The sequence below is a fragment of the Oncorhynchus masou genome, chromosome 33 (genome assembly GCF_036934945.1).
Source record: "Oncorhynchus masou masou isolate Uvic2021 chromosome 33, UVic_Omas_1.1, whole genome shotgun sequence".
In the NCBI taxonomy this organism is placed as follows: Eukaryota; Metazoa; Chordata; class Actinopteri; order Salmoniformes; family Salmonidae; genus Oncorhynchus; species Oncorhynchus masou.
The window spans coordinates 29331546-29347950 of record NC_088244.1 but is presented as its reverse complement, the minus strand read 5'-3'; the positions used below and the strand labels follow the sequence as shown (position 1 = coordinate 29347950).

Here is a 16405-nt window from a genome sequence, read left to right as displayed (position 1 = left end):
GAGGAACAGGGGTCCATGTAGGTGCTTGGCATGGCAGCAGCTCACAGACCATGAACAGCAGCCCTGCAGTGTATCAGAGGGAAAGGGTGGGAGAGAAGGGAGGGAGTAATGGGGAAGCGCGAGTGAGGCGGGGAGTGAGAGCGAGCAAAAGAAAGCGTGAGGGAGAGGAGAGGAATCGCAGGCAGAAGTACAGTGAACAGTCAGGACAATGGAAGGACGCCACCCCGAGCATCTCTAGGATTGTGTGTGGACTGTTCGTTTGCCTGAACACCTTGTGTGGTGTATTGGTGTTTTAACACAAGGAGCTGCTGTTTTAAAGGAGGGAGCTGGTGGATGATACTGTGTGCATGAAGAGCAGTGTAGCCTGGAGACTTGAAACGGGTTTAAGAAGCTGGATGAAGTATAAGACTCTGGAGACTTGCTAGATTTGTTCCTACTTGGAAGTGTGCTGGCTGTGGAAAAAAACTGAAGTCTGTTTGTTTGTGTGCTGTGTGGAAGGACAGGTGCAGAACTCTGTGTGGACTCTGGCAAGTCATTGTGTTTAAATAGGGTCCCGAACCATATTGATTGTTATATAGATTGTTTTTGTATTAGTCTGTCTTAGGATTTGATGTCTTTGTATTGATGAGTTTGATATATCTTATTGACTCATTGAGGCACAGGAAAAGCATTTCATCTCAAGTGCTCCTATTTAAATATGTAAATGATTTGCAATTCATTTGAATGATACTTAGACAAACTGTGTAAGAGGCGATGGCAGATGGCTGCACTGGGGACGGATTATTTTAGCTGGGATGTTTTAATATTCAGCTTTGCCTTAAATTAGTCATGTGGATCACAAGTCACGAAAGCTTCTGACCGTAGCATTCTAAACGATTAGGATTAACGCAAAGGTTCATGCATTGAGTTGAGCTGTTATCAGAATGAACTACTTAATGTATTAGATTTAAATCGTTCACAGGTCCAGAGTCAAAGCACCAGCTCAACCTTTGCTCATCACAGCATAGTGCATTCCCTGTTTCAGGAGCCACAAGGAGGCCTTGAGTTAATACCAAGCATAGCTGTAACACCTGATTTGATTTATCATAGTCATCTCAAGCTCATTATCGTCTCTGGTTTTCTGTTAGTACCTGTCGCTCCTCTCTGCCACGCTGGGTTTCCTGATTCACACGTCATGTGATCCGGGGAGGAGATTCCTGCCTTGTGCGTGACCGTGTGTGTATGATCTGCTGACTGTGAGGAGGAGTGTGGAGAAACAGGGATGGGCCATGCACTGTTTTAATCACCCATCTCCCTGCTGCTCTGTGCGAGTACTAAAGAACTTCTCACTGGGCCGGAACGAATCGCCTAACTTCTGATACGCTTCTCTCTCGTTTCAGAGACACTCTCTGTCATTAACAACTCGAGCATATTAGCAGGAAGATGAATCTGCATGCTTGCAACTTTAGATAGAATAGCCTGATTCCTGTTTTAAGTTAACGCATCTTGGAGTATTAATGCAATTTGTTTGTGGATATGGAGCATTTTGTCTATGGTTGTCGTTCTAAGCAGAACAATGTTACATGTGTGGCTGTTCTCGACTCTGTTCAATCTACACCTGTTTTTGAGTGGGTTTGAGCTGGTGAACGCAGCAGTCTGGACACAGGACTCATACTGTTAACCAGCAGAGGGGACCCCAAACCCCCTCGACACCCAACTAAGCTCCTGAGACCCAGGGGTTTGTTATTAAACCCGATCCTAAGTCATTGGTTTGGCCCCCGCTGCTGTGCGGGAGCCAACGCATGCCCACTGTGGTGCCATCGCCAAGCTGTCTCCCCTGCCCTCTTGGTGCTGGTGCTCTCGGCTCTGCTGGCCCAGGATGATGTGGCAGTGCCATGTGTCGTCGTCAGAGTGCCGCTGCTACCGGCTCAACGGCTTTTCCCTGCTCAAGCGCTTCCCTCTGTCTGCAGGTGGGGCAGCTGGTCGGCTGCTGGACCAGCCCGTGGGAGACTGGCTGGAGCACGTGGGGCTGCCGCAGTACGAGAGCAAGCTGCTGCTCAACGGCTTCGACGACCTGCACTACATGGTGAGTTACTAGTACACATCCCCTCTCTCTCTCTCTCTCTCTCTCTCTCCACTGTTATTCATCTTCTGTAATTCTCTTTTATTTTGTTCTACCTGCCTACCTACTTTCATAGTCAGAGAATCAGTCTTCTCCTCCTTCAGTGGGTATTAATCAAATATCGTTGCAGCCATCCGTTAGCCTTAGCAGATCCCATTAGCTTTCCCTGTAAATTCCAATTTACTTAAACCCCCCTGAGATTCCTGCCTCCTCCTTTCATTCAATCACACCTTTGTGATTCTCCTCTCTGCATTAAGACCCAGGTCCTCAAGGGGTCCTGTCCGTCCGTGTGTGATGTCTTTTTCAGATATGTCATTCACATACAAGCTTTTTGAAATATTGCCTTTTGTTCAATCACAAAGGTTATGCCTGAATTGCATGATGATGAAGCTTTTCTTTTAAAATATTTGAAAAATTGTGTTTGTTTATGTAGTGAACATTTCATCCAATTTGCCCTGTACATTAAATGACCTGCTTCGATGACATCAACAACATTCATCTCAGAAAGGTAGGCCTTTAGCCCTCCTGACAGGACTGTACCAGTTGGTTGGTTTGATGCTTATAACAGGCTGGATGTTGATTAGATTTATTGGGGCCCCTCCACTCAGTGGCTGTCTGATTAGATGATGTTCACCCGACTGGTGGTGACAGAGGGCATTGGCATCACATCCCAATAATGTGATGTTCCTGTTTACTGGGCCAGCGGCTCTAAATACCTCTGTAAACGCAATTAAACCAAAGCCTTTAAAGATGAAAAGACCAATGAACTCCCTAGGCTCCCTTTCTATCAAACGCACACGCTGACAGTCAGTCACGAATGCCTTGAATAAATTACTGTCAAATATTTTCAAGGACTCTGCCACGGTAAAAAGAAAGAGCCGCAGTTAAGAACATGTCACAGCGCAGCAGATGGAGCAGTCAGGCTCGAGCGAGGGGGGGTGGAAAGGGTTAACACGAGAGCCAACTAGGCTCTGTGTTAACGGAACAGAAAGCTGCACAGTGCACACCAAACCTATTCAGCCTATGCCCAGGTTTTACATGACCAGTGTTATCACCCTGCTGTCAGCAGTTATGTGTTTGATGTCATTATTGCTGTTGGGATCACCATTTACCTCCTACCACACTCTCACCTTACAGCTGCTCAGCCAATTCCCGGCACGGTCTCAAATTCGTTCACTCGCAATCAATTGGCTGCCTGAGTACCAGCTGCTGCCTCACCGTAATATAACCATCTCAATACCGTCGGGCTGGTGTTGCCAGGCCGACGGGGGTTATCCAGCCCCCAATGTGCTGCGTTGTTGTTTTCAGGGGGGGTATTGATGCAGGGGAGGATGGAGGTCCCAGCTGGCCTGGCAGGGGAGTGGGCTGCAAGGTGTAAATTAGTGGGCAGTGTTCTCATCTCACCAAGGCTTACCGCTGTACCTACACACACACAGCTTTGTTTTTGTTAATTTTCAGGATTTTTTGGGCGAGTCAAATGGATTCCCGTTTAAAATCCTATATCCCCTAACCCATGAACCAAACCTTAAACCTAACCCATAAGTCTAAAATAGCATTTTATCAAATTTGGACAAATGGAAAAATGTCCAGACTTGTTGTTTTCCTACCTTGTCCAGACAGTCTGGTGACTTGTCAGAACATTGTGGTCCTGATAAGGTAGGAAAGCACGTACACACACTCACACACACCTCCCTGAAACATTAATTTCACTCTCAGATGAGTGTGGTGTGTGTGTGTGTCCGTGCTTCCCCCTTAAAATATCTACAGTCACAGGTGCTGAATGTGTCCTTCCCTACGTAGAGGGGACATGATGCATTACCTACCGTTTTTAGCAGAGTGTTGGTGAAGGGATGCAGTCACAGCACTTTCTGGTTCCAATGTCTTTACTCTCTTCTCCAGACAGTGAAGGTCAATGGGAAGAGTTGATTGTCTGCTGTGGTTACAGTGATTTACGTGAGGGACGGTCATAAATTGTAGCCGGAGTGAGCCGACGGAAAAGACCGCCTTCCCTTGTTCTCTCTCGTTGTATTTCCTGTTCATTTTTGTCCTCCCTCAGCGGTTTTTCTTTGTCTCTGATCTAGTCACACAAGAGTGGATCAAATTCACCCGTGGCTTAACCACAACCTCAGAGGCAACAGCCTGACCATGTGCCGTTTGGCCTGGGTTTATGATTCCCAGCCTTGGCCTTGTCTATATTGGCACTTTGGTTTGATGGCTGAATGGAGCAGCTGTGTCAGAGTGGATACACTACATTACCATGCACCTGCTATGATTATCTTTAATGAACTGTTGCATCATGGGAGCATATTCAGCATAGACAGGCAAATTGCACAACATTCTCCAGTGTGATTTTTAGAGGGCTGCTCTCTCACACCTCCTGATTGGTGTATTTCTCTGGGTCTCTGCACAGACTCTGGAGCTTGGGGGAAGGATGTGGTGTTTGGAAGGGGTGACAGGTTTTGGGCTCAGATTAGTCAACTTTTCTCTCCATCCCACCCTGTCTTGACATCAAAACCTGTGTTAAATTCTCTGACTTCTCACTCCTCCCTTATCCCCTCATTTTATTCCTCCTCTTTCTGGCAATTCTCGGCACTGACAATTTCCTATCTATTTTCCTGGGCTCAGACCACCTGCTTTGCTCCATTCTGTAGGAGGGATTTGGACAAAAGCAGTAACCATTTTGTAACATTTCTTCTTGTCAGCTATTTCAGTAAATGGCTGACCCTTTTAAGGGTTCTCAATGTGTGCCTCCAAATCAGAAGTTCCTTGTTGTTACTTTCCAAAGTTCTCCCACCCGCAGGACTCAGTACATTCTCTCAGATGTGGGTGGATTGGTTTGTAATCAATCAAGCATTTCAAGATTGAGACCCATATAAAGAAATGTAATATATTTGCTCGGCGGTGCGGCTGTATTGGCTCTATCTACAACAAGTACCATTTCATGCATGCTAAGCACCAGTGACTCTACATCCCTCCCTATGCACTATGGATATCTGATGTGCACAAATCATCAGGGAGGCATCGAGAGGGTGTGTCTTTGTGTGTATTCCAAGGTCATCTTCGGGTCTCTGTCTGGGAAACAATGTGTATGTTTGTCTGCTCTTGCCAGCTGTACTGGGCCTGTAATTTTCACCTAATTTGGAAGGAAGTTGATATTCTTCACCAGAAGTAATGAAAACTGTACTTAGCAGGCAGATACATGTATTTATATTGATCCCTGGACTTCTGGCCCATTAGCAGTAGGTTGTGATAGCTGCACATAAGCACCTCATACACCCCTCTCATTAATAAACCTTCCCAGCACTGAGCGCCACATGTCAGCCAGTGTGGTACACAAACATCACACACTCCAAAAATGTCAGTCTTAAGATGCCTAATAGAGTGAAGTTTGATTACGAAGACTGCTTTGCCAGCTGTTCAACAACTCCGATTTTAGGTTCAGCTACTCAACGTATGTGCTATCAGAAAATGAAATGACAATCCCCCCCCCCAATTAATACTGACTGCACAAAAATAAATGTAGAATTGAAAAGATCGTTGCCATCTGCAGCTTTTACCCTTGGTTATGGGGTGGGTCCGTGTTGGAGTGTTGTGACGTGTGGTCTACAGAGCAGCCTTGACAGTTCCTAATTCAACTCAATTTATTCCAGCAGGCAAAGTACTGTGATCTCTCCTTGGCCGCGCCCACCACCAAATCAATACGATAACAGTGATTGTATTGTGTTGTCGGACACAAGCGAAGGAGAAGCCCTTTATAAAATGAATGAGATGCGTTTCTCTATTGACCCAGAGGGAACGAGTGGAAGAGGCAAGCATCCCTTCTAAGACTCTCTCTACTCTGTATGCTGACAGTTAAACGGGTAATGCCTGTCACAAAAAACGACACTTCCTCTTTGTACATAAATTACTAGTCTAACTCAACGTGCATTTTACTAGTGGCAGGCGCTACTGTGAGGGAAACAACACTGAGTTGGCGTTCACAATGTCTCAGTCTTTTCCAGGCTCCCGCTCTATTGGTGAGCCTTCACAGCAGTAGAGTGCGTGTTCATCATTGCAGTCAAAAGGAATGAATATCCTTGAAGTCTCTGAGGTCAGCAGAGGAGTCGCAGGCATACACAGTAGCGGTAATGATTGCCCAGGGAAGAGACTTAGACTGCTGCTCGGCTTGTAATCAAACATCACAATGATGGCAATGAGCAACGTCAGGAGTGGTGCAGCCAGCCAGCCAAACAGCCAGCCAGCCAAACAGTCAGCCAGCCAGCCAGCCAGCCAAACAGTCTTCCTCTGTGAATACGCCAGCCTGTGCGATCCTTACAGTCCAGTCTCCCTCTCTCTCTTCATCTCTTCTGTTTGTTCGTTCTGTAGGCACAAATCAGTCACGTAAGGAACACGCTGCAGCCTCTGATGACTAGGTAATGGTAATATGGTATTGGCAGGACAGACTACCTGCCATGCCTAATCAACTCAAGGAGAGCGGAGGAAGGGCCTACGGGATTTTTACATTGTTATTGTGTGCATTTAGACGTTTTAAATTGGACTAGCTCAAAGTTGTTAGTTATTTTGTTGGCGTCCATTTGTCAAAACGAATGGACATTTTAACAATCTGCATACATACCCCCACACAAACACAACACATTTAATGCCCCTCCAGTCATTTTATTATATAGTTGGCATAACATACTGTAGGTGGGCTAGTCCATAGCCAGGCTAACTGTCTCAGTCCCCCAAGCGCATGACCCTGCTTCTGAGAGTGAACAATTGGTCTGGAGCAGTCATACCCCTCAGGTGTAATGCTAGGCAGAATAATCCAAGCAGAGAGAAAGCAGAATTCTAATGAAGTGCAAGGGAGAGCAGAGGGAGCAGAGCTTTACTGAGATGTATGTAACGGAGGACAAACTATGACAGAAAAACAACAGTTTGATCCATTAGTTCCATTAGATGTTGTAACAGAGGTTAGCAAGGACTGTTTTTGAACAAGGCATGGTGTAATTGGGGTAGAATAATGTAGGTTCCTGTACAGCTGGTCCTTCAAGTCTCTGTATGGTTAAAAAGCGAGGTAATTCTTCAGGAGTTTTATAAGGACTTTTCAATTGTTGAATTGAGTTCTGTTCACTGGTGGTGTAATCTAAGTTGTCCTTTATCACCATTTTAGATTCCTCTGGCATTCTAATTTCCCCATTCACTGAAGCTTATCAATAGCAGAAAGGGCTGTCTAGCTTCCCTTTACTGACCCTTGGCACTTGTTCTAAAATGTGTTGCATTCCCTGAGATGAATCAATCAGTTTCGATCATTTTGTGTCGCTCATTTGATGTACAGGTTACTGATTTACAAACACTCACATGCTACTTTACTGTGCATTAAACATACTGTACATTGCTGTTACGAACGCCTCTATGAAGAGGGAACGCAACACCCTGCTACAACTAAACTCTCCGTGAAGTGAAAAAGGTATGGACTGTAGGTGCAAGAAAGAATGACAACGGGCAGAATGTGGTACCGTTTACCAGGACTTTATTCCTTCACACGGTAATATGGGGAAAAGGGGCTGGACAGAACCAAAGCAAAGAAAGTAAATCTCAAAGCCCCCCCTCTCCTATCTTACCTGCCTACCCACTACTTACCTAATTTAGCACCACCTGGTGCCCTAACCAAAATACAGGGGGTGGTCCGCCCAGGTCTTACCTAGTGTGCCTAGACAGCGAATATGCTACGGGTATATGTATGCCCGCGGGCCTCTTGCCTAAGCACTCCCTTGGTGCCTTCCCCTTCCCCCCTGGGAACAAATTAAACAGAATATTAAACAATTTCACAAACAAACTAAGAAACAAAGGACATCAAATAAGCTCTATCTGAGCAACAAACTCACAAAACATACCAACTCTCAGCCCAGAAAAAATCTCTAGCAAAATCTCTGCAATGACCTCCCAGCAAAAATCTCTCTAGCAAAATCTCTCTAGCAAAATCTCTGCAATGACCTCCCAGCAAAAATCTCTAATGACCTCCCAGCAAATCTCTCTACAATGACCTCCCAGCAAATCTCTCTACAATGACCTCCCAGCAAATCTCTCTACAATGACCTCCCAGCAAATCTCTCTACAATGACCTCCCAGCAAATCTCTCTCCCTCCTGAACAGAACACTGGCTTTTATATAGCTTCAGATTGAATGGGTAATTGGAGACAGCTGTCTTGAGGAGGGGGCGGGTTCAGCTCTCCAATTAGCCATGGATTCGACCAATCAGCTGCTTGAGGGATTTCATTAAGCCATTTCCTGAAATAAACACATGCAAACATACAAACTACAACACATAAACTGGGGAACGTAACAATTGCACATACTATGCATACCATACAGGCACACCACAACATACACATGCAGTTAATGGTTCAGTCCCCTATGCTGCAGACAGTAACGTATTCTTACTATGACCTGCAAAGAGAAAACATTAGTCAAAGGGCTTTAACGAGATTACTCCGTAGAGTTCCTAGCCATTTGAGTCTGAGACTCTTGATCACAAGTTCTCCTGCAGTTTGAGGCCATGGATGAAGGGATTAGAATAAGCCTTATACAGGGGGAGGTGGAGGTGAATTTTGGATTTTGTCTCATATCAGGCAGTTGGAGAATTTCCATCCACTTAATTGCCTTTTATTAGGAATTGGATAATCCCCTTCAAGGTTCCTTTGTCATTGAGGCAAGGGCACTCCTCTAGTCTCCGTGGTAACTGGGGTAGATGTGGGGAGTTGTCAGAGCGGTTTTAGTACAGTATGTGTGTCAGGATCAGAGAAATGCAGTCAGCCAGGGATGAGGGATTGTGTGTTACTGTGTTAGTCCTAGAAATCAGCTCTGTATCGACATGTATGGCAGCCTCTGACCCCATCAGTGACTGACAATAACACTGCAAACACACAATGTCCGATTGGTCACACCAGCATTGAATAGTCCTTACCACGGGTATTTCCTGTTTTGGTTTCTGCCTATAGGAAGGAAGGAGCAGGATGGAGGTGTGATCTGATTTGCCAAAAGAAGGGAGGGCAGGGAGGGGCCTTGTAACCATCCTGGAACGGAGAGTAGCAATGGTAGAGTTTTTGAAGTGCGAGTGACGCAGGCGATGTGTTAAAACTTCGCTAGTGTTTTCTTCAGATTTCCTTTATTAAAGTCACCAGCTACAATAAATGCGGAACCAGGATATGCATTTTCCAGTTTGCACCAAGTCCAGTGTAGGTTCTTTAGAGCCGTCTGTAACAATGTATTTGAGAAACAACAAGTGCTCATTGTGCAAATGTATTTGTTTTCAGTAAATATCGGAGACTAAATATAGTTTACATATTGTCAACAATCAATGCAACCCTGTCTCTTTTGCCCCATACTTGTGCACCCGTCGGTTTTGTTGCTAAACAACCAACCCATCTATTGAGAATAACATTATGCTATCACTCAGTTGAATAACATGCATTATTTACCATTGGCTTGGAGCATTTTGCCACTCACTGACTCCCTGGCCCAGCATTAGCAGTATACCAATCTGTGGCAGTACGTGTCCCATAGAGGTCTTTGGTTTACTGCACCTGTGTAACGTTATTGAATCCTGGTGCTGATGTGAGCGGTAGCTGCTCCTCCTTTAGCATTCCGAACACAGCATCATCGGTGTACTCTAAACACTCCACATCTAGATGGTGTGGGCAGCTCTGCTCTCGCTTCATTCCACTTCATCATCAGCGGTGTACTCTCAACACTCCACATCTAGATGGTGTGGGCAGCTCTGCTCTCGCTTCATTCCACTTCATCATCAGCTGGAGAGAGATTAATGAATTGATCAGTTCAGGTCTGAGTGTAGGTGTGCTCTGAGCTGTCATTCCACTATGAGTTATTAGATGAATAAAGGAAACATTTTTCTCTGTCCCTGATATAAAAAAAAATAATAATAATTTGATGGCCTCTCCCTTATGGCTCTTCTCTCTCTTTCTCTCCCTCTCTCTTTCATTCTCTCCCTCACTCTTTCCCTCCCTATCTTTTCTCCTTCTCTCTTTCTCCCTCCATCTTTTCTCTCTCCCTCTCTCTCCTTGTTTTCCCCTTGTTTTCCCATTTGCCCATCTCCCATTAACACATACATAATCCTAACAGAGTGGATAATACCTGAGTCATGATCTTCACACACGCTCAGGGTAATACAGTAGAGCCAAAAGAAAGTGCACACGCACACAGTTATATGCACACAGTCACTCCCTAGGTGCCTGCCTCCCTGCCATGGCTGAGCCACAGGGAACAGCAGTCCACTCAGCAGCCTTTTGTCTTAATGACTCATTTCACCCCGTGTAGATTCCACTGTGCCATAGGCACACACACTGATGACCCCTCCCTCCTATCCATCTCCCAATTTCCCTCCCCTCTCCATCCCTCCATCTTTTCATCCCCCTGACTCTGCTCTCATGGTGGGATTAACACAGGGCTCATACACAACACTGCAGATGATCCTAAGTGTGTGTCACCTCCCAAGTTGATGCTCGTACAGTAGCAGATTTTGAGCAACTTAATGCACAGTGCGTACAGTACCTCACCTAGCTAATTGGTTGTTTGAGTAATGGCAAATGATTCCTCTTCAGAACAATGGATGATGGGCCCATCGAGTGACCCCGATCAATGGCACTCGGTGGAGGGAGGCTTCTTTCAGTCCCCTTCACCCTACTGTCCTGCCATTCCCTGATTGATCCATTGATTAGCGATCCGTTGCTCCTGCCTGGCTGTGCCAGCCTTGGAGATGGTATTGTGTGGGACTGTAGATGGTATTGGCCCCCCCTCACCCCTTTCTAATGCCTGTCTCCCTCCCTCCCTCCCCCATACACTTAAATTACATTTAATTTAATGTATTGACGTTTATTACTGTACAGTATGTGAACTCTATGGGAGAGGAGGGTCAAAGTTCTTGACACCCCAGAGGAATTGACCCCTTCTTTCCTCAATGACAGCTTCTGGGCAGGTAGATCAATAACAACCCATATGTTGGGTCTTTGTCTGTTTTATTGTGTTAGATTTAACCTAAAAGCCCTCCAACACTAAAATGATGCGTTAGATTTCCATTGATTATATGGAGAAACCACTACCTCCATTGAATTAATCATTGTGTTATCAAATTCCTTGTCTGCAGCTAAGCCTGCCGTTATGGCGACATTGAGTCCATGTCAGTAGGATCATTGTGATGTATGTCATTCTAACCTGAACTTCCTCTCTCTCTGTTACAGGGTAGTAATGTGATGGAGGAGCAGGACCTGAGGGAGATAGGCATCACAGACCCAGGACATCGGAGGAAGATCCTGCATGCTGCTCGATCCCTTCCTAAGGTTCCCCCATGGCCCCCTTATAGCTCTACTAGTTAGTGTGATTGGTCCTGACTGTGTGGGGTCATTGTGTGACTGTGAGCCTCCCCCTGCAGGTGAAGGCCCTGGGCTGTGATGGCAGCAACTCTCTGTCCTCCTGGCTGGACCTCCTGGGCCTGCAGGAGTACCAACACAGCTTCCTGTCCAGCGGATACCGTAGCCTCGACTGTGTCAAGAACCTGTGGGAACTGGAGATTGTCAACGTGAGTGTGCCTCTCTGAAATGTAGTTTGAGCGAGAACATTTCGATGTAGCCATTGAATGTAATAGTTAATATGTGCCAAATGGCAACATGCTCTATGGTTGTGTTTACTTGTGTCTCTCCAGGTGCTGAAGATCTCCCTGCTGGGACACAGGAAACGGATCATCGCCTCGCTGGCAGAGCAGCCTTATGAGGAACCTCCTGTCAAGCCCCCCCGCCTGTCCCAGATCAGGTGTCAGGACCTGGTATCCCAGACCTCCTCTCCCATCAGTCACATGGACTCCTATACGGGCCGCTCCATGGACCCCATCCTGCCCCTGGGGGAGCCTGGGGGGAGGAAGGGGCCCAACCCCGAATACGATGTGGCCCCCCACCGTTCCCACAGTGAACGACACCGATCACATGAGAGGTATGAGGAGCGGCATCATGAGCCTCGTCTGACCCTGCGACCCCCCAGCATGGCAGCACCCTACAACCCTGTACAGAACTGGCACCACCAGCCCGAGAAGCTCATCTTTGAATCCTGTGGATATGAAGCCAATGTAAGGGCTCTCTTCCTGTTGTAACTCACTAAGGGCTTTCTTTGTGTTGTAACTCACTAAGGGCTTTCTTTGTGTTGTAACTCACTAAGGGCTTTCTTTGTGTTGTAACTCACTAAGGGCTTTCTTTGTGTTGTAACTCACTAAGGGCTTTCTTTGTGTTGTAACTCACTAAGGGCTTTCTTTGTGTTGTAACTCACTAAGGGCTTTCTTTGTGTTGTAACTCACTAAGGGCTTTCTTTGTGTTGTAACTCACTAAGGGCTTTCTTTGTGTTGTAACTCACTAAGGGCTTTCTTTGTGTTGTAACTCACTAAGGGCTTTCTTTGTGTTGTAACTCACTAAGGGCTTTCTTTGTGTTGTAACTCACTAAGGGCTTTCTTTGTGTTGTAACTCACTAAGGGCTTTCTTTGTGTTGTAACTCACTAAGAGCTTTCTTTGTGTTGTAACTCACTAAGGGCTTTCTTTGTGTTGTAACTCACTAAGGGCTTTCTTTGTGTTGTAACTCACTAAGGGCTTTCTTTGTGTTGTAACTCACTAAGGGCTTTCTTTGTGTTGTAACTCACTAAGGGCTTTCTTTGTGTTGTAACTCACTAAGGGCTTTCTTTGTGTTGTAACTCACTAAGGGCTTTCTTTGTGTTGTAACTCACTAAGGGCTTTCTTTGTGTTGTAACTCACTAAGGGCTTTCTTTGTGTTGTAACTCACTTAGGGCTTTCTTCGTGTTGTAACTCACTAAGGGCTTTCTTTGTGTTGTAACTCACTAAGGGCTTTCTTTGTGTTGTAAGGGGCTTTCTTTGTGTTGTAACTCACTAAGGGCTTTCTTTGTGTTGTAACTCACTAAGAGCTTTCTTTGTGTTGTAACTCACTAAGGGCTTTCTTTGTGTTGTAACTCACTAAGGGCTTTCTTTGTGTTGTAACTCACTAAGGGCTTTCTTTGTGTTGTAACTCACTAAGGGCTTTCTTTGTGTTGTAACTCACTAAGGGCTTTCTTTGTGTTGTAACTCACTAAGGGCTTTCTTTGTGTTGTAACTCACTAAGGGCTTTCTTTGTGTTGTAACTCACTAAGGGCTTTCTTTGTGTTGTAACTCACTAAGGGCTTTCTTTGTGTTGTAACTCACTAAGGGCTTTCTTTGTGTTGTAACTCACTAAGGGCTTTCTTTGTGTTGTAACTCACTAAGGGCCTTCTTTGTGTTGTAACTCACTAAGGGCTTTCTTTGTGTTGTAACTCACTAAGGGCTTTCTTTGTGTTGTAACTCACTAAGGGCTTTCTTTGTGTTGTAACTCACTTAGGGCTTTCTTCGTGTTGTAACTCACTAAGGGCTTTCTTTGTGTTGTAACTCACTAAGGGCTTTCTTTGTGTTGTAAGGGGCTTTCTTTGTGTTGTAACTCACTAAGGGCTTTCTTTGTGTTGTAACTCACTAAGGGCTTTATTTGTGTTGTAACTCACTAAGGGCTTTCTTTGTGTTGTAACTCACTAAGAGCTTTCTTTGTGTTGTAACTCACTAAGGGCTTTCTTTGTGTTGTAACTCACTAAGGGCTTTATTTGTGTTGTAACTCACTAAGGGCTTTCTTTGTGTTGTAACTCACTAAGAGCTTTCTTTGTGTTGTAACTCACTAAGAGCTTTCTTTGTGTTGTAACTCACTAAGGGCTTTCTTTGTGTTGTAACTCACTAAGGGCTTTCTTTGTCTTGTAACTCACTAAGAGCTTTCTTTGTGTTGTAACTCACTAAGGGCTTTCTTTCTGTTGTAACTCACTAAGGGCTCTCTTCCTGTTGTAACTCACGAAGGGCTTTCTTTAATACAGATGGTCTCCCACTCTCTGTACTACTATATTAATGTCCTGCTCTCCCCTCTCCCCTCTCCAGTACCTGGGATCTATGCTCATCAAGGAGCTACGGGGGACGGAGTCCACCCAGGATGCCTGTGCCAAAATGAGGGTAGGTCTAGCCTCGGTTTCTCCAGAGAAACTGTTATCTAACATTTCAGCTTATATCTGTTGATTTTTCTCCCCTTTGTTGCAACTTGTATTGTCTTAACTTTGATTCATTGACCAGCTGTTGCTCTTCATTGGGACCTGTGCTTTCCTGATTACAGGAACCCAAGCTAATGTTCTCCTTTTCATGCTATACATCTCTGTCGCTCAGAGGTCAACAGAGCAGATGAAGAAGGTCCCCACTATCGTCCTCTCCATCACCTATAAAGGGGTGAAGTTCATTGATGCGGACAATAAGGTTGGTTGGCGGGGTGCCCCCATTTCACCTTAGGCCTGATCCATACAGCGATATCTGACAACTAGACAGATTAGTCTCTCTCATACACACACCCCAGCCATGGAGGCTAGACACCAGTGGAAGCAGCCCAGTATCACACCACACCTGTCACATTGATCCAGCCCAACCCTCTCCCTCCTACTAAATTTCACCCCTGTCTATTAAGTGAGTCATAGACATGACAGATAGTCCTTTAATAGGGCAGTAGGTCGAGGGGTTGAACTTTTAGTTCATATTGGTCATATTAACCATTTTGTTCCATGATGGAGATGTGAAAGTGGTTGGTGTTATTGCCGCTGTGACTCCACATTAATCTTGGCTCCTCCTCCAAATACAGAACATCATTGCAGAACATGAAATCCGGAACATCTCGTGCGCGGCCCAGGACCCAGAGGATCTGTGCACGTTTGCCTACATCACCAAGGACCTGCAGACCAACCACCACTACTGCCATGTGTTCAGCACAGTGGACGTGGTGAGAATACCTGCTTACACATCAGCCCACTCATCTACTCTAGCCTGCCGTGGCTTCGTTGTATACTATGCTATTGGATTAGTTGCAGAATACATCCAACTTCAGACTGCTCGTAAGAGCTCTACTTCTGAAATATTGCCCTGCGGTGTGACAATTCCATGCAGAGACACTGTTCCCCTGTCCGGTCCACAGAGCATAGTTTCTCTCTGATATCCTCTCCTTGGTCCTCATATGAGTTACTTCCCAGCCATCGTCTTCAATCCTCAGAGGAGATGTGACTGACTGGCAGCAGCACTGCATCACTGTTATCTTTACTTTCTCGACCCGCTTACGTCACTGTGAGGTTTCTCACTTTGGCAACGCTGATGGCCTTCATTCTTCACCACACCATTTCTCCTGATAACTGACTAAACGCTACGGCTTCTCAAATATAATACCGCAGGGATCATCAAAAGCCACTGACTGACTACTAGAGTCTGGTCGCATAGAAATACAATTCATAGAATGACCATCCCCAATTCAAGTCAATGGGTGTTTGTTTATGGCTAGTTCCACCTTTCTGACATGTCTGCTGATAACTATCTGAGGTGGGGGAGTATAATAACCCAGAGATGTGATCAGAGCTTTTAAACAGTAATGACCAGGCTGTTACTGGACTCCACAGGCTCATTTTTCACCAGCCCACACAGTAGTACAGATCCCAGATCAGATCAAAGGATATAAACAGAAATACATTTCACCACAAGCGGTGTTTCTGTTTTTCTTAGGGTGGAGTTGTTTTGTCACTTAACTTTACAAGATGGGTTTGGTGTTTAATTATGTCTGAGTGAGCTGCCCAGTGGTGCTGTATGTGTCAGAGGAAGCCATTCAAATATTTCTCTTTGGAAAACAAATCAAGGACTTTTGGGGTATACAAATAAACACACACACAGACACCCCCCCCCCCCAATGTTTTGGTCTCCGTCTCTGGTCCTGAGTGTGTGTTCACCTTCACCTGGTCCTAGCCACTAATTAGAGTCTTTGATTTAATGTGATGCAGCTCCAGTCCCAGTTGGTTTGCAGTAGCAGGTGTTTGCAGCCAGGGGACAGAGAGGGAACAGCTTGCTGTCTCGCTACACTTCCTCTCTACCTGACAGCTCTGCCTGCCATTGAGTTTGGTCTTTTTACAAAGTGATGCAGGCAAATAAACATAACAAATTAAGTCATAGATTCCGTTGTCTGACTCTCCTGGAAGTTACTCTTCACTTCTCCACTTCTCCACTTCAATCTGATTGATGCAACAGCTTTCATATTCAGGAGCTCTGTCTGTCTATCTGTCTGTCTGTCTGTCTCTCTGTCTGTCTCTCTGTCTGTCTCTCTGTCTGTCTCTCTGTCTGTCTCTCTGTCTGTCTCTCTGTCTGTCTCTCTGTCTGTCTCTCTGTCTGTCTCTCTGTCTCTGTCTGTCTGTCT

At 45.5% G+C, this 16405-nt stretch overlaps 1 protein-coding gene across 10 annotated transcripts in view; it reads left to right on the top strand.

Moving 5' to 3' along the window:
- The window catches only part of LOC135528211 (ankyrin repeat and SAM domain-containing protein 1A-like), a 118239-nt gene that overhangs the window by 94676 nt on the left and 7158 nt on the right, over positions 1–16405 (top strand). For all 10 annotated transcript variants that reach the window (XM_064957145.1, XM_064957147.1, XM_064957146.1 and 7 more), the window contains 7 exons: positions 1950–2065; positions 11338–11436; positions 11529–11675; positions 11799–12215; positions 14077–14148; positions 14356–14442; positions 14819–14956. In XM_064957145.1, the coding sequence (XP_064813217.1) occupies positions 1950–2065; positions 11338–11436; positions 11529–11675; positions 11799–12215; positions 14077–14148; positions 14356–14442; positions 14819–14956 (1076 nt within the window). The remainder of the gene's footprint in view (positions 1–1949; positions 2066–11337; positions 11437–11528; positions 11676–11798; positions 12216–14076; positions 14149–14355; positions 14443–14818; positions 14957–16405) is intronic.